Source organism: Rousettus aegyptiacus, unplaced genomic scaffold (assembly GCF_014176215.1).
Source record: "Rousettus aegyptiacus isolate mRouAeg1 unplaced genomic scaffold, mRouAeg1.p scaffold_m13_p_4, whole genome shotgun sequence".
Classification (NCBI taxonomy): domain Eukaryota; kingdom Metazoa; phylum Chordata; class Mammalia; order Chiroptera; family Pteropodidae; genus Rousettus; species Rousettus aegyptiacus.
Genome location: NW_023416307.1, coordinates 147719539 through 147734276, shown reverse-complemented (window position 1 = coordinate 147734276; position 14738 = coordinate 147719539). Strand labels below are relative to the sequence as shown.

Sequence of the window (14738 nt, the reverse complement as noted above, 5' to 3'; positions counted from 1 at the left end):
GTAAGAATCACAAACAAAATTTTAACAAATCAATTCCAATAATATAAAAAGGGTAATACATTAGATCAGGTACAAGCAAGGTTCATCCCAGGAATGCAAGACTGGTTTAATATATGAAAACCAATATAACTCACTACATTAACAAACTAAAAAAGACAAACCATATCTTTTAACAGATTCAGAAAAAGCAGGTGAAAAAATTCAACGCCCATTCTTGAATAAAAATTCTAAGCAAACACAACTTCATATGGGCAGCTACAAAAAAAACCCCACTGCCTACAGCAGAATGCATAGTTAATGGTGAAAGACTGCATGCTTTCTCTCTAAGATCAGGAACAAGAGAAGGATTTTCCTTCTTGCCACTTTATTCCACATTGTACTACGGTTCTAGCCAGTGCAATCAAGTGAGAGAAAGAAAAAAAAGGCGTCCAGATTAGACCGGACAGGAAGAAATAAAACTTTATTCACAGATGCTATGATCACCTACGTAGAAAATCTGATGAAATCTATAAAAAAGTTACTAGAACTGATAAGTGAGTTTAAGATTGTGCAAGATACACGATTAATGAACAAAAACACCTGTATTTCTATATACTAGCAACTAAAAATTGTTAATTTTTTTAAAATGCCAATTACGATACCATCAAAAAATGTGAAATACTAAGGGATAAATCTAACAAAAGATTTTCTGGAGGGGAATGGGGGAAAAAAAGATTTTTCTCTCCAAATTGATCTACAGATTCGATGCGATCCCAATAAAAATTCTAGAAGGCTTTTTTGTAGAGTATGGCACACATAAAAAAGAAAATATGAAATTACATAAATATGTAGTATGATATTAATTTAATTCTAAAATTAGGCAATGAAAAAGTCTTGGAAGAAATGAACTAAAGTTGTTGGCTGGGACTGTGTTTAGGTCACGGACTTTAGAGAACATTTATTTCTATTTTTATCTCTTTCCAAGTTTTCTTAAGTAGATATATTAATTTCTATAATAATTAATAAACATTGTTTAAGTCGGCTACCAAATGCCTGTTCTGCTTTGTATAAAACTATTATCGTTAAAGCTGTGTCCATATGTAAATCATAATACAGAAACTATCCTCAGCATATTTAGAAAAATTTAATTTAATAGTTTTACAACTAAGGTAAAACTATTCTATTCAGAAATAACCAGTTGTTGAAATTGCAGAAATGAGAAGCAGGAAATAAACTTACCGATAACCTCAGAACCCCAAAATTGGCAAAATCGTAAATGAGTATCTGGTAGAACAGTTCTTCACTGAAAATAAAAATGAAGTGACTTGAAGGAAAAGCTGAATCCAAGCATGAGAGCCCAGCCACAGGGGCAAAGGGAGAATTAAGCCCCGGAACACGAGCAGGACGTGGAGATGGTCCTGCCCTGCTGCGGGACTGTTTTAGTCTACCCACATGAGCTGGGTTCCGGCCTGGCCTGCGATGAAGCCAGGGCTTGGGTTGCCCACCGCTCCCCCCCCCCCACGCAAGTTCAAGTGTGAAGACCAGTTCTGCCTCATGATCACTCCTGCTCTGTCCTCACTCCTCTGCTGCTATGAAAGGTTTCTGACGCCCTGTAATGACATTTAAGTTTTTATTTGCTTGCCCTTTTCCCACTTAGAATCCTACAAATCCCATTTTTTACGACTCACCATTAAAAGATACGGAACGTGGAGGCGGGCAGGGAGGAGTGGACACAGGGCAGAATGAGACTGTGCTGCTCCGTGCTTTAGGATGCAGCACTGGCTGGCAACGTTCCAAAAGCAGCTGAGACGTACAGAATATACTGAACTACTCACAGAAACATAGAATTCAAATAAATGCTACTTTACAGTTCTTAATGCAATTTGAACCATACAGATCTTGTTTAAAACTTTTTTTTTTCATTTTGTCAAAGTAGACAAAGCACCTGCTATGCCTGCATTACAGTGGGGAAACTGAGGCACCCAGAAAGTAACTGAGCTGTCTCAGGTCAGAGTAAGTAAAGTGGGATATGAAGGAGTTGAATCTAGATACTGCACTCTGAACTTGGTCTCTCTCTGCGTTTCTTTACCTTCTCACTGGGAAACCATTCACATCAATGGCTGAAATTCTGGATTCTTAACTGGGATATGAAACAACCTGAACAAAACCATGATTTTGTGGCTTGGAAATCTTGCACTTAGATATGCTGGGGGAAAAAACAGGGAGAGCAGAATTCCCAACAAGTTAATACGAGTCAGCTCACTGTACAAGCCCGAGGACCCTCAAGGACAACGGGCCCCAAACAGAGCTGCGCCAAAAGGTTCCCAAGCCCAGGAGGCATGAGTGCTGATGTTGGAGGAGGCACGTGCGCCGAGGGCCAGCTGCTGGGCTGGGGCCGTTGCTAGGTCAGGGAGCTCAACCCGGTTCGTATCTCGTGGGCCAACTCCAAGCAACACGTAGTGGCTGCCGCACTCACAGGGCCAAGCAGCGCTGTGAGGCCACAGCAGCGCTTAGTGGAAAAGGGTCCCACGGTGGACAAGTGATGTCTCGTAGATGGAAGGGGCAGCTCCCTCCCAACTCTACTACCAATCTGAGAACATATTTGATACAGGTTCTTGACTCAACAGGAGTCATCCACCAAGGTCCCTGGAAGCAATCAATTGAAATGTTACTGGCTATGCACCGGGCAATTGGCACAGCTGGGATCGCCCTTCCCTTGCTCGTCAATCCCACTGGTTTATTTGGTGGCTAGAGTAAGCTTTTGCCATATTCCCGAGGCTAGGAGGAAGGAGGCATCAGGTCTTCTTTCTCTTGCATCCCCGACAGTACCCTGTTGCATGCAACAGATACTAGAATCTTCTACCAGCATTAGCCCTCGACATCTGGTTCACAGCAGCCAACATTAACTGAGCACTGAGCACCGACCAAACACTAGGCTTCTCCTGTCATTTCTCATCCTCGCAAAACTCTGCCAAGTTTATCCCAATTTACAGATGAGAAATCCCAGACGCAGTTTTGGAAAGGGACTTGTCCATGGTCACGTCAACTGTAAATGGTTGAGCCTAGAATCTGAAACCACATCTGTTTAACTACAAAGCCTGGGCCCTTTCCGACTCTGGCAAGCTGCTCTCCGTTGTTTTGTGCCTGTGGCTCCTGGACCATTCTCCTAGGAGCTCTGCTCTTTTCATGTGCTCACTGATTTACCTAAGTTTGGTGGTGTTGAGAAGGTACAACTTGGTCTGATGCTGTGCCAAGGCCCACTGAGGATTCACGCAGCCCACGAATGAGTGGTTATGCAGCATCTCCCGGAGACCTGGAAAACAGAAAAACAGGTAAGTGTTGGCATCCCACCAACACCTCTTTGCAGCCCAAAGCACCAAGCACCAGAACTAGAGACAACAAACAAGCAAAGATGCCTGAACTAAACATCTTGCTGAAAACAAAAACGAATGAGGAATAAAACATAACTAATCTTTTATGGAACTACCAAAAGAGTCAGGAATATTCAAAAATCACAATCTAAGACAAAGCAGGAAGCCAGAGAAGTAATGAGAGCTCTGAAGCCAGCTTTACCCAAAGACACCAGAGGAGCCTCAGGAACCACGAACCTTAGCTTTTGCAGGCTTTGAGGTGTGGAGAGAGAAAACCGGAAGCCTACAAATGGTTTTAAATGGGGAGTCTAACAGGAGCCCTCTTCTCCAAGACTTGAAGCTGAGACCCCAAGGGCTGTACCCTCACTGTGAGGGGAAAGAGCCACTAACCTGCCCCATGCCTCCCCTTCAAAGGGCAGTGAGCAAAACTGCCCACCCACCTCAAACCCTGGTGTTGGGAGTAAGAAAAAATTGCATCCCTGAGAATCTGTGATCATAAGCTGGTCTTCGCAAGCTTTTGCAGTCAGGAATTAACACTAAGCAGGTTGCCTGAAAACCGTAAGTGTAGATTTTAGTTTAAACAGATTCCAGGGCTGACTGTTCCTCCAGGTCCCTGATGGAATCAAAGGCAAATTCCTTCTGGAGAAATTCACCTTTGATCCAGGCTTCAAACTATTCCCCACAGATAAAAGTACCAGGATCTAGCAGTCGAAAATTGTAAAACACACAAACACATGAGGCACCAAGAATTTGAATGCCGAAGAAATCATGACATCATATCTGCAAAGGTTTCAGAGCCTGGAAATATCGGCAAAGAAGATAAGGTAAGTATGTCTGGTATGCGTAAGAGGTTCTAAAACAATAAGCAGCGGGGGACTATCAAAAATGATGGATGAGAGTTCCAAAAGACGCAAATAAAATTTCTAAAACTGAAAAATTTAATAGTTGAAATTAAAAATCAAAATAGACTTAACACATTAGACAAAGTTGGCAAGGTAATTAACTGGAAGGTCGATCTGAAGAAATTATCCAGAATATAGCACAGAGAGACAAAGGGATGGACATTAGAAGTGACGGGAGACACTAAACCTCAGCTTCTACGAAGCCCAACGAAAGCCACACCTGACACCCAGCAATATTGTAGGACAGTAAAGCAGAGAGATCTCAAAAGCACTCAGAGACAAGTGAGACTACCTGTATTTTTAATAGCAACAGTAGAAGCCAAGAAAATGACAGTTACACCTTCAAAAAAAAAAAAAAAAAAAAGCCGATCTGGAATTTAAACCCAACCAAAAAACTTTTCGAAATATTGATGAATTAGATAAAGCAAAACTCAGTTTGCCGCCCAAGGATGGATGGGCTTAGAGCAGATCATGAAAGGTCGGAGGGAAAGAATTATGAGCAAATATTATTTGCTAAATCCAAAGAAACTGACAATAGCAATGTATTATGAAACAACCAGATATTTACATGAAAATTGTGAATCTAACACCATACACCAAAGATGAATTCCAAGTGGAATAGAAATTTAAGCACACACATTTTAGGAGACAATACAAGGGCATTTATTTAATTTTCCTAGAGTTAGGAAGAATTTCCTGAGTAAGAGAAAAAAGCCAACCTGTAAACAACAATTCATAAAATCTGCCTACATTAAATCTAAGAATTTCTGTTCAAAAAACAAGTGTTCATTAAAAAAAAAAAAAAATACTAGATGAGTCCTAAACTGGGGGAAGATATTCCCATGTAACATTACTATCTAGGATATACATAGAACTCCTAAAATCAGTTAGAAAAGACCAAAAATGGGCAAAAAACTGAAAAGGTTCATAACAGAGGAGGAAATATTCTTACTCAACTTTATCAGTAACTAGGGAAACACAAATGAAAACCACCACCAGACACCATTTCACGAACAACAAACTAAAAAGTCTGACAACATCAAACTCTGGAGAAAAGGTGAAGCAAATGCAACTTCTTCGCATTGTTGGTGGGACTGTACATGTATTCGACCTCTATGGAAAACAATTTGTCATTTTATGACCCAGCAGTAACTCTCCTAAGTATATACCCTGCGGCAGAGCCCCCCAACCAGTGTGTGTGTGTGCGCCAAGCTCTTGATCCTCTTACATGTGGGAAAAGGGATGTGGCGTGAGGCAGGGAGGAGGCCAGGTGAGTGCCCCAATGGCCTTAACGGCAGAATGAATGAACAAACATGCAGGATAGCCACAAAGTGGAATCTATCACACAGAAAAAGTAAACCAGAGCATAATAAGATGAATGAATTTTAGGAATACGCACACACACACCCCTAAGATTCATATATATACATATGAATTCATAAAATATATCAGAAACATACAGTATAATTGCATTTATATAAAATTTAAAACTTAGAAAACTAATAAGTTTTTAAGGGCTACAAATATGGGTGGTAAAAGTGTACCAGAAACAAAATCATCATCAAAATTTTGGTCTAGTTACCCGTAAGGGAGAAGAGACGGGGATGGGACAGGGAAGGATAGAAGAGCTTCGGAGACGATGGTGCTGTTCTGTTTCTCTGTGCGCGTGTGCATCTGTTTCCTTCTGTACACCCTACACACCTTTTACAAATATGATTTTGCATTCACTAATCTATCTGTGTGTGTGTCTATTTTTTTTTTTTTTGAATGAATGAAAGAAGTAAAAATGTTACCACCATAACGGGGGCTGGGGAATGAGGGGCTGGAGACAGCAGGGCAAGGGTCTCGGGGACAGCAATAAGGCAGTTCGTGACATTTTTACTATACTTTTTCTTAAAGCCTGGGCACCACAAGTGAATTCTCATATTGTTACATAAGTTCCACAACACTCCCTGTTCCCCCTATAAAAAGGAGCCTATTTCTTCATTTTTGGAATAAGTATTCCCCTCTGTTCCCACTGGAAACTCAATGTCTCCGCAGGATGTTCTGCGTAGGAGGAACATGATTACTTTAAAAGCTGGAGAACATCAAATACTCTTGAATAAGGAGGCACTGGAGGAAAGAGAAAGCAGTGCGATCCACTGAGAAAGGGTCAGAGCTTTTTCCACGCAGACCCGCCATGGCACGCTCAGCTGCTGGAGTGCGGCCGGGCCGGCAGCGGAGGGAGGAGGTGTCCGCGCACTGCGCACCGGCCTGGGCTTCCAGGGCGGCTCTTTCAGCCAGGCAGCGAGTTAACCAAGAAGGCAGGCAGGGCTTTGTGAGGACCTGGACCTCTTCATAGCCTCTTCTCAGGACCTCGAAGCCCCACAGTTCATTCCTCCCCCGCAGATCCGCACAGCACTGGAACTCCATGGGCATTCCCTGCCAATCTGCCAGCAGCAGAATGGGACGAAATCCTGTGCTTCGAAGCCAGACCACACGTCCAAGTTCACGAAGGAGGCCTTGGGTCCCAGTAGGCTTTTCCAAGGAGCAGCAAGTAAAGCCAAACCCCGGGCAAGGGTGACCAGTCCTCTGGTGCCTGGCAGCCACCTGCAGACTAGAAGCTCCGCGCCCTGCTGGGCGCCAGACAGCAGCCTGAGATGATCAAGAAGCCCTCCCAGGCAGACTCGCCTGGGCTCTCGCGGTTACAGTATCATTCTACCTTAGGCTGCAGCCAGTAGTTTACCTGACAATCCCCACAACACTATGGCACGTGAACACGGGGTCACGGCTCATCCATGTCACGTTCTGCCTCAAGGCTCAGCAGGGCACCTTCTGACCTGAGAAGATACTGGACAAATGTCTGCTGAATGGATTTCATGTACAAAGAAACAGTCATCTGCTGACAAACAATATCCATTTGTACATTTAGACCCAGGAGTGTTGACCAAAGACCAAGAAAATATAGCAAAATTGTGGATAAAATGTTAAGCACACTTTGATATTTAAATGTCAGCAAATAACTTAGGACATTCCTTATCCTCATTAATTGACAGACCAAAATTATGGGAGCAGCAGCAAGTTCAACCACCACTAATCCGAAATGAGCCCAATTCCATGGAACACCTGACTGGAGCCTGGGCCAAAAATTAATCTCACTTGTTGGTCTCAAGCGTGCCCACCAGGAATGGGTAATTTCAGCAGACATAAGAGAGTTGTCTGCCTGAGAGTTCAACTTTGTCTTCTCTTCAAAATAAAGATTCTAGGGCTTCCCTTCCCAGGCTCCTCAACCATTTACTCACTCCTTACTGAGCAAATGCCACATGCCAGGCACTGCGCTAGGCACCAAGGGTGAGCCAGTGAGCTCAACAGACAAGACCCCTGCATGGACACGCAGTACGCTGACTAAATAACCACACGGGTAAGTGCAACTAAGAAGCTGTCACAAGGAAAGTACCTCTTACCTCCTTCTGGGCCAGGGGCACAAGTCTATGGTGGAGCAGCCAAGCTCTTGGGCTATTAAGATGAGTGGCCCACATCACCTACTCTGAGTTTCAGAGAAATCCTTGTACAGCATTCAACTCAAAGACAGCAAGATTCCCCCGCCTATGCTTGGAAACCAAGTGCCAGGGTGGAAGACCCAAGGCGGAGTTCCCTTCCCCTGAACAGAGGCTTGAAGCTTAAAGAGTATGTGCGCGGTATCTCAGGTGTTCATCACAACAGCCCAGGAAGGGCTGTAGAAGCAGCTTCACTTTACAGAGCAGGAAAATGATGCCCCAAAAGGTGAACAGACTTCCAGCTGGCTCAGGAATGGTGCCGCCGGCAGGAGCTTCCGCAGAGCTCTTCTGGCTCCAAAGGAAGTGCTCCCTCCACAAGACCCTAGGCCAGCCACAGTGTCCGGGATCAGAACCACACGGTGTGCTTGTCCTGCGCAGCCAGGTGATCTAGTTTGGCATCTAAGTATTGGGCTGGCGTCCCTGAGTGCAGGCCATGCGGGAACAAGCCACCCTCAACAAGGCAGGTTCCGGGGATGTTCCAGCTAATCTGTCCTCTCTGCCACCCTCCATTTCATTTCCTCCCCTTTAAAACAGAGACAACGGCATCTGCTTTCTCTTTTATAAGACTATTCTAGAATTAAATGAGATAACATCTAAGAATATACAACTTGAGAAGATTTAGATTCATCATCAGCCTCAGCAATGAACTCCGAACCTGATGACATAACACAGGTTATTTTTATATCGCACTGAAAACAGTTTGCACCTATTCCGAAACTAATTGAAATTTTAACTTAAAATAGCCTGCTTTGCATAAGGGAGACAAAACTTTAAAGAAGACTGAGTAAATTCCAAATCTAAGGGAGTCTTCCACTAAAACTACTGTGAGGAAGACTGCTAAATAAATCAAGTAACAGCCCACCTTTCTTATTTTAAATGGTTTTAAAAGTTCCCAGCTTGAAAGCCAATAACCGAGGGAAAGAGCAACCAGAGCAAGTCTTCGTGGAAACAAAAATCAGAAGTCAACTGGCAGCTACTTCCACAACCGGCAAGACCCTAGTCACAGGAAGTTTTTACCCTTCCCAGTGATAGAGACACCTACATTTCCCCCTACATGCAGACAAAGGCCCAGAGTGCTAAGAAAAGAAAGAATGAGCAAGGAAGGCGAATTAAGGAATTAAGGCCTTCCTGAACTCATTCAAACAAGTGGTGACTGAGACAGAGAAAATGTAATAGGCCACCAAGTCAGAGCAGCTGTTCTAGAAGGTTAAGAATTAGTGGGAAACGCACTCAACTGCTCCTTGGCTACCCATTTCCTTTAAATAAACCCAGGCTGTCATATTTTAAGACACATTATAAAGCAGTGTTGAAATGTAACTATGTTACTCAAGAAATGTGCTGTCGATGCAAAGCGGGGCAGCGAGGGCTAACCCGTGAGATTCAAGTGCCGAGCTGCCCTCGGGAGCCTGGAGCCGTGATGTCTACACTTGGAGCACGACGTATGACTCCTCGGGCAGGGTGAGAATTGTTGTTAGGGACAAGCTGCTGTTACACATCCCAGTCCCTGGGAGGTGACTGGCCCCTTTTATGTCCTAAAACCATTTAGTTAGTTTTGAAGTAATGGGGACCAACATGGAGTCTTCCATTCAGGTGTTCAGAAAAGCTATTTGTGAGGAAGATGATAATGGATTTATCACTCTGTCTTCAGGATATAAAAGTATCTACTGATTCTTTACTCTGCAACAAGTGTTGTACTTACATTTTATCTCTAATCAGTACATTAATCTTTAAGGGTAAAATTAATCTCATTTTGCAGATGAGGAAAAACTGAGGCACAGAAAGGCTAGGTCACGAGTCTAAGGTGACACGAAAGTGGCAGTGCCCCCAAAGTCTGCGCATCTTCAGCAACGGCACCGGGTTAGAATTCTGCTGATCTTTACGCTGCTTTAAGCTAAGTAATAAACTGATGGTTATTTAAATGGCAGCTTTACTCTCACTCCCATGGTTTAATGAGAACACTGATTGATTCTAATTAAAACCAGAGACTATTTTTTTCCCATCTCTCCCAGTTGAAAACTGTCTTAAGCTGTTGCTGCTGCTGTGGGTTAGTAAAGGAATGGAGGTTTGCTTAGCACACTGCCATGGCCATCTTAACTTGAATATTTTCTGCATTTCCAAAAACTGAATATTACCAGTTCAGGCCCTTGGAGTCCCCAAGAGACCTTGGCACTTACGTACTCTCATGTCCCCGCTCATTAATTTCTTCCTGGAGAGTCAGAACACTGGTGAGGTTAATGATTCTTCTACGGGGGGTACAAGCTGCTGTCATTTCCTTTCGGGACTCGTCTTCCACCATTTCCACATCAGAGTCTTCCCGGTGTCTCTTGCTGCAATAAAGATAAGGAAGTAGCAGATATTACTATTCTTTAAAAATATATTTTCTGAATTGAGCCAAATTTTGTGTATTGCATCTTGCAGAAAAGGGCAGCCTCTCCGTGCTGGCTCTGCCCAACTGGGGAGGGATCCTGTGCTGGTGGCAGGCCAGCAAGATCGGTCTCTTCTGCGACACACTGCTTACGTCACAGCGCGCAGGTCCCAGCAGCCTGCGGCTACACACAGCCATACCCTGGAGTCCAGCGTGCCTCCGTGGAGCAGCAGGGCCTCCAGCAAGTGAAATGACTTTGCCAAGTCTCATTTATTCGGTCTTCCATCTTCCTATCCACCAGATACCATTATAATACCAACTACACACAGCCATGAACAAGACAGTCCAGGTGCCTACCCTCACGATGCTTACTTTCTAGTGGGGAATCAAACAGCAACAGAAAAAAGATCATTTTAAGTAACAATAAATGCTATGAAAAAAACAAAACAGGGTACCATACTAGGATGATGGGGATGTGAGGGAAAGCGCGCTTGAGATTAAATGGACAAAGGAGGCTTGTGGTGTTAGTTCCCCAAATGATAAACAGAAATGTAACACTTCCCGCAGAGGCTGTTAAGAGCATGAAATGAGATAACGTATGTAAAGTACCTGGCACATAGTGAACGCTCAGTAAATGTTAGCATCCATTATTATTCTTTGAGGAAAAATCCTTAGAAGTCATCTGGCTAGACTGACTAGGAAATAAGCAAACCAGAGTTAAGTAACTCATCAAAGTTCCAATGGCCAGTTAGTGCCAGGGTTTCGGTGGTCAGTCACCAATGGATGTGCAGCCTTGGGCAGATGACTTCACCCTGAGCTGCAGGTACAGGACCTTGAACCCATTAAACGATGAACATCCGCCTCACAGATTTCAGTGGGGTGTCTTTCAAGAACCTGCACATGGATACTGGAAAGGCTCAAAATTAAATGACAGTCATTATTTCTGTTGTTCCTGCCCTCTTTCTCTACCCTCGCTCACCACTAGCTCATGTGCTTCAGGGAGTTTCATAATTTGAATGAGAAGCGTGCTCTTCTTGAAAGGAATGAAAGCAGCTTTGAGTAGGATGAAAGAGAATCCTCCAGGTATTTTAGGTTCCCTGCTCTAGCCACTTCCGCTGTTGAGGGTTTATCAAACTACTTTACTAAAAACAAAGGGCAAATCTTTTGATTTTTTCCCGATGTATTTAATACTTGGAATCATGGACATTTGAGATATTTCAAAGGCCACTGTGATGGGTGACTCTCAAGACATGGCCAAAGGCAGACAGTGGACAAGGCCACAGCACTGTCCCATTGGAGGCAGAGGCCAAGTCAGGCACAGGGAAGATGCAAGCGGTTCACGAAACATCCAAGTTTGAGACAGTTTTAGCTAAGAACAAAGGGGCAAGTTCCATTTTTTCCCAAAGGCCATACCTGGGGTTGCCCAGACTAGGAGAGGATACTCTCTTCTCTGACGTTTCTGAAGCCCCTTTTGGTGCCACCCCCTCCAAGCTCTGACTCTTGCCAGCCGCTTCAGCAGGAGCTGGGACTTTAAGCATTTCCTCATCCTGCTGCTTGGCACTAGAAGTATCTGTCCTGTCCTCTGGGACAACGACCTGGGGCTGACTGGACAGGGCCTTGCTCCCAGGCTGCAGAAAGGCATCGAGCTTCTGTTCCCGGGAATCTGTGCGGACCATCTGGTGGGCATAGACCTTGTCACCGCTTCCGGAAGTAGAAGAGAGGGTCACACCCGTTGTGGATTTAACTACCTCCCCAGAGGGGCCGGCAAGACCTGGCAGTAAAGTCTGTAACAAAAAGAAGGCAGGAGGAAGATTCAGAATATGAAGTATAGAAGTCTAGGTCCCCACATGGATCAGTATTGGAGAAAGAAGCTAGAACCTGCTATGTTTATCATTACAGAATTATTTTTAAAAGCAGTTCTGACCTGAATTTAAAGTATAACATTAAAGATATACAAATAAATATAAAATTCAAAAATTTAGCAAAACCCTTATGATCTTAAGACTAATTAAAATGGAAACAGTGTAAAGTTCTCATATTTGGGTTTTTCTTTTTCTTTTTTTTTTCCCTGTCATAAGAGGATTTTATTTTCTTATTGTGGTAAAATATAAATAACACAAAATTTTCCATTTAACCATTTTTACATGTACAGTTCTGTGGCATTAAGTTACATTCACCACCATCGGGCTCTACGAGGACTACGTGATCCCAGATTAAAGTTTCTAAATATCATTCACTACTAAAATAAATCAGAGTTTCTTGGAAAAACGGCCAATTTCAAGGCTTGAACTGGGAAGGTACAAAGTGAACCTAAAATAGCTTGTCATGCTAGAAACAAAGAAACTATCAAAGACTAATGAAATTGGGTCAAAAGGACAAGAACGCCAGTTTGAAGGAGGTTTCATTGGTCTAAAATGGGATAATCTGAGCACCAAAAAGAAAAATGACTCTAATTAATTAAATTGTTCTGCTTTGTTAACAGCTATGACAAAATACTAGGAGAAAAAGACAAGGAGGGAGAGAAAGAAGGCGAGAGAGGAAAAGACGGAAGAGAAAAAAGTCATTGAATGTCATTGGAAATTGCTAGAACACCGACTCATTCCTTTGTAAACTGATAATTAAAGAGATAGCAATTATCCTTACTTTATAGTCCGAACTCTATTTCAAGTAATCAAATAGCTCTAACAAATGAGGAAAAGTTATTCTATAGAGAAGAACTATAGTTAATTAACAAAAAAAATGATAAAATCAGAAAAACATAATTTTGCGACCTAATAACTGATTCAGGTAATGGCCCCCAGTGAATGGTGAAATCGTTAAGGTAAATATCAATGGGGGAACTTTACAACGGAGTCAGGCTGTCACAGCTGAACTGCCGAAATGACACGTCAGCATGCGCCTCCTGCTGGGATGTGCTAGAAAGTACATGGGATCGTCTACAAAGAAGTGCTGTAAAATTTTTTTAATTAGAATATAATCATGCTCGTAGATCTAATCTCCAGTTTAAGGAAAATATGGAGGGCTGTGACAAGTTAAATGACACTAAGCAGCAGCAAACGGCAATCCAAAATGTACGTCGCTTTACAGAATACCTTTAGAATAAGCCAACAGGAATAACAAAAAAAGGGTAGGGTGACTTTTCTAGTAGCCAAGACACTTAAACGTGACCTAAAAGACATGATAACCAAACATAATAAGTAGAACTGGAAACAGATATGAACACAGTTACTATAAAAGGACCTTTTGTGCACAATGGGGACATTTGAATATGGACTGGATATTAAATGATATTATTTCTATTAATTTTATTAGGTTTAAGAGAACATTAGATTACACAAGAAAAAAAATATTTTCAATAGATTATACAAGGAAATATATTTTCAGATGTATAATAAAGTACTAAGTAAAAACGAAATGCCTGGAAAGCACTTTAAAACACGCCATATGCCATAGCTCGTTTTCCGAGGAAGTCAGTCTAAGGTCCCAGGCAGAAGTAGAGTAAGAGGCCAGGCCTTGTGACTCCAGACCCAGGGATAACAATGACAACACCTCACGGTTAGGTTCAAAGATGGAAATGTTGCTAAAGCTATCAAAATAATACTTAGAAGGAAAGTCCTAAAGAAGCAGGCAAAACTCTGGGCTCTCATGTCCAACAGGACATATTTGAAGGTGGTGAAGGCGCCGGAGAAGCGGCGGGGCGAAAGCTCCGTCACCTGGGTGAAGTACATCCTGGAGGAGTTGGAGCCCAGGAGCTTGCTCTCGACGTGCTGCTGCACCCGCTCCAGGATGCTGTCCTCGTGCAGGAAGTGAACTTCGTGCTTCGTGGGGTGCACATTGACATCCACATTCTGGGGGCTGATTTCTAAACTGGTAGGAAAAAGAGAACAATTACCTGAGGTGGGAGGGGATGGGGGGGTGGGGAAATGTGGTGGCCAAAGGACTTGGGGAAGGCCCAAAATGACACAGTGGTCAAAACTTCAAGGTCAAGTCTGAGTGACCTGGGTTCAAAAGCTGACTCTGCTACTGAAAAGCTGTGTAGCTTTGGGTAAGTGACATCATTTTTCCTTGCCTCAATTTCCTCATTTGTAAAGTGGGAACTGAATTCACGTAAAGCACGTTGCATGTAACTGGCAAAGTTTTCTACGTCAGCTGTTATTATCATTCTAGGACTGGGGGCGTTCCTTATTATGCCACCTGAGTTAAGTGACTTAACTTTTCTGCACCGATTTTCTCATCTGTTATCCTGAACCTATCCCTTATTTATTTTTTTAGTATTATGTAAGGATCAAAACAAGAATGAGAAAACTTTCTACCGTTAAAACGTAAAACAAAAGTTGGATTAAATGCTGCGCCAGCTACCGACTTTCGGCTGCAGCTCCAGATCCATCTTTCAGTGTTTGCTGTGTGACAACGGAGCTCTGCAATGTGACGCTTCACCAGCAGTTGTGCTCTCTACTGAGTGGCCCTGGAGGAGGAAGGGGTTTCTCTGCAAGGTGTGGGGTCGTTTCTGCCTGGTTCAAGGGTAAGATATGTTATTCGCCTTGGTTCCTCCGGCACAGTGCCTGGCACACGGGAGGCTCTCACC

The 14738-nt window shown here is 43.2% G+C and overlaps 1 protein-coding gene across 3 annotated transcripts in view; it reads right to left on the bottom strand.

Annotated features, from left to right (window-relative positions):
- MLH1 (mutL homolog 1) overlaps positions 1-14738 on the bottom strand; it is a 36002-nt gene that overhangs the window by 4580 nt on the left and 16684 nt on the right. For all 3 annotated transcript variants that reach the window (XM_016123940.2, XM_016123941.2, XM_036219909.1), the window contains 5 exons: positions 13867-14020; positions 11567-11937; positions 9967-10115; positions 3184-3292; positions 1219-1282 (listed from right to left, as the gene is read on the bottom strand). In XM_016123940.2, coding sequence (XP_015979426.1) covers positions 1219-1282; positions 3184-3292; positions 9967-10115; positions 11567-11937; positions 13867-14020 — 847 coding nt within the window. The remainder of the gene's footprint in view (positions 1-1218; positions 1283-3183; positions 3293-9966; positions 10116-11566; positions 11938-13866; positions 14021-14738) is intronic.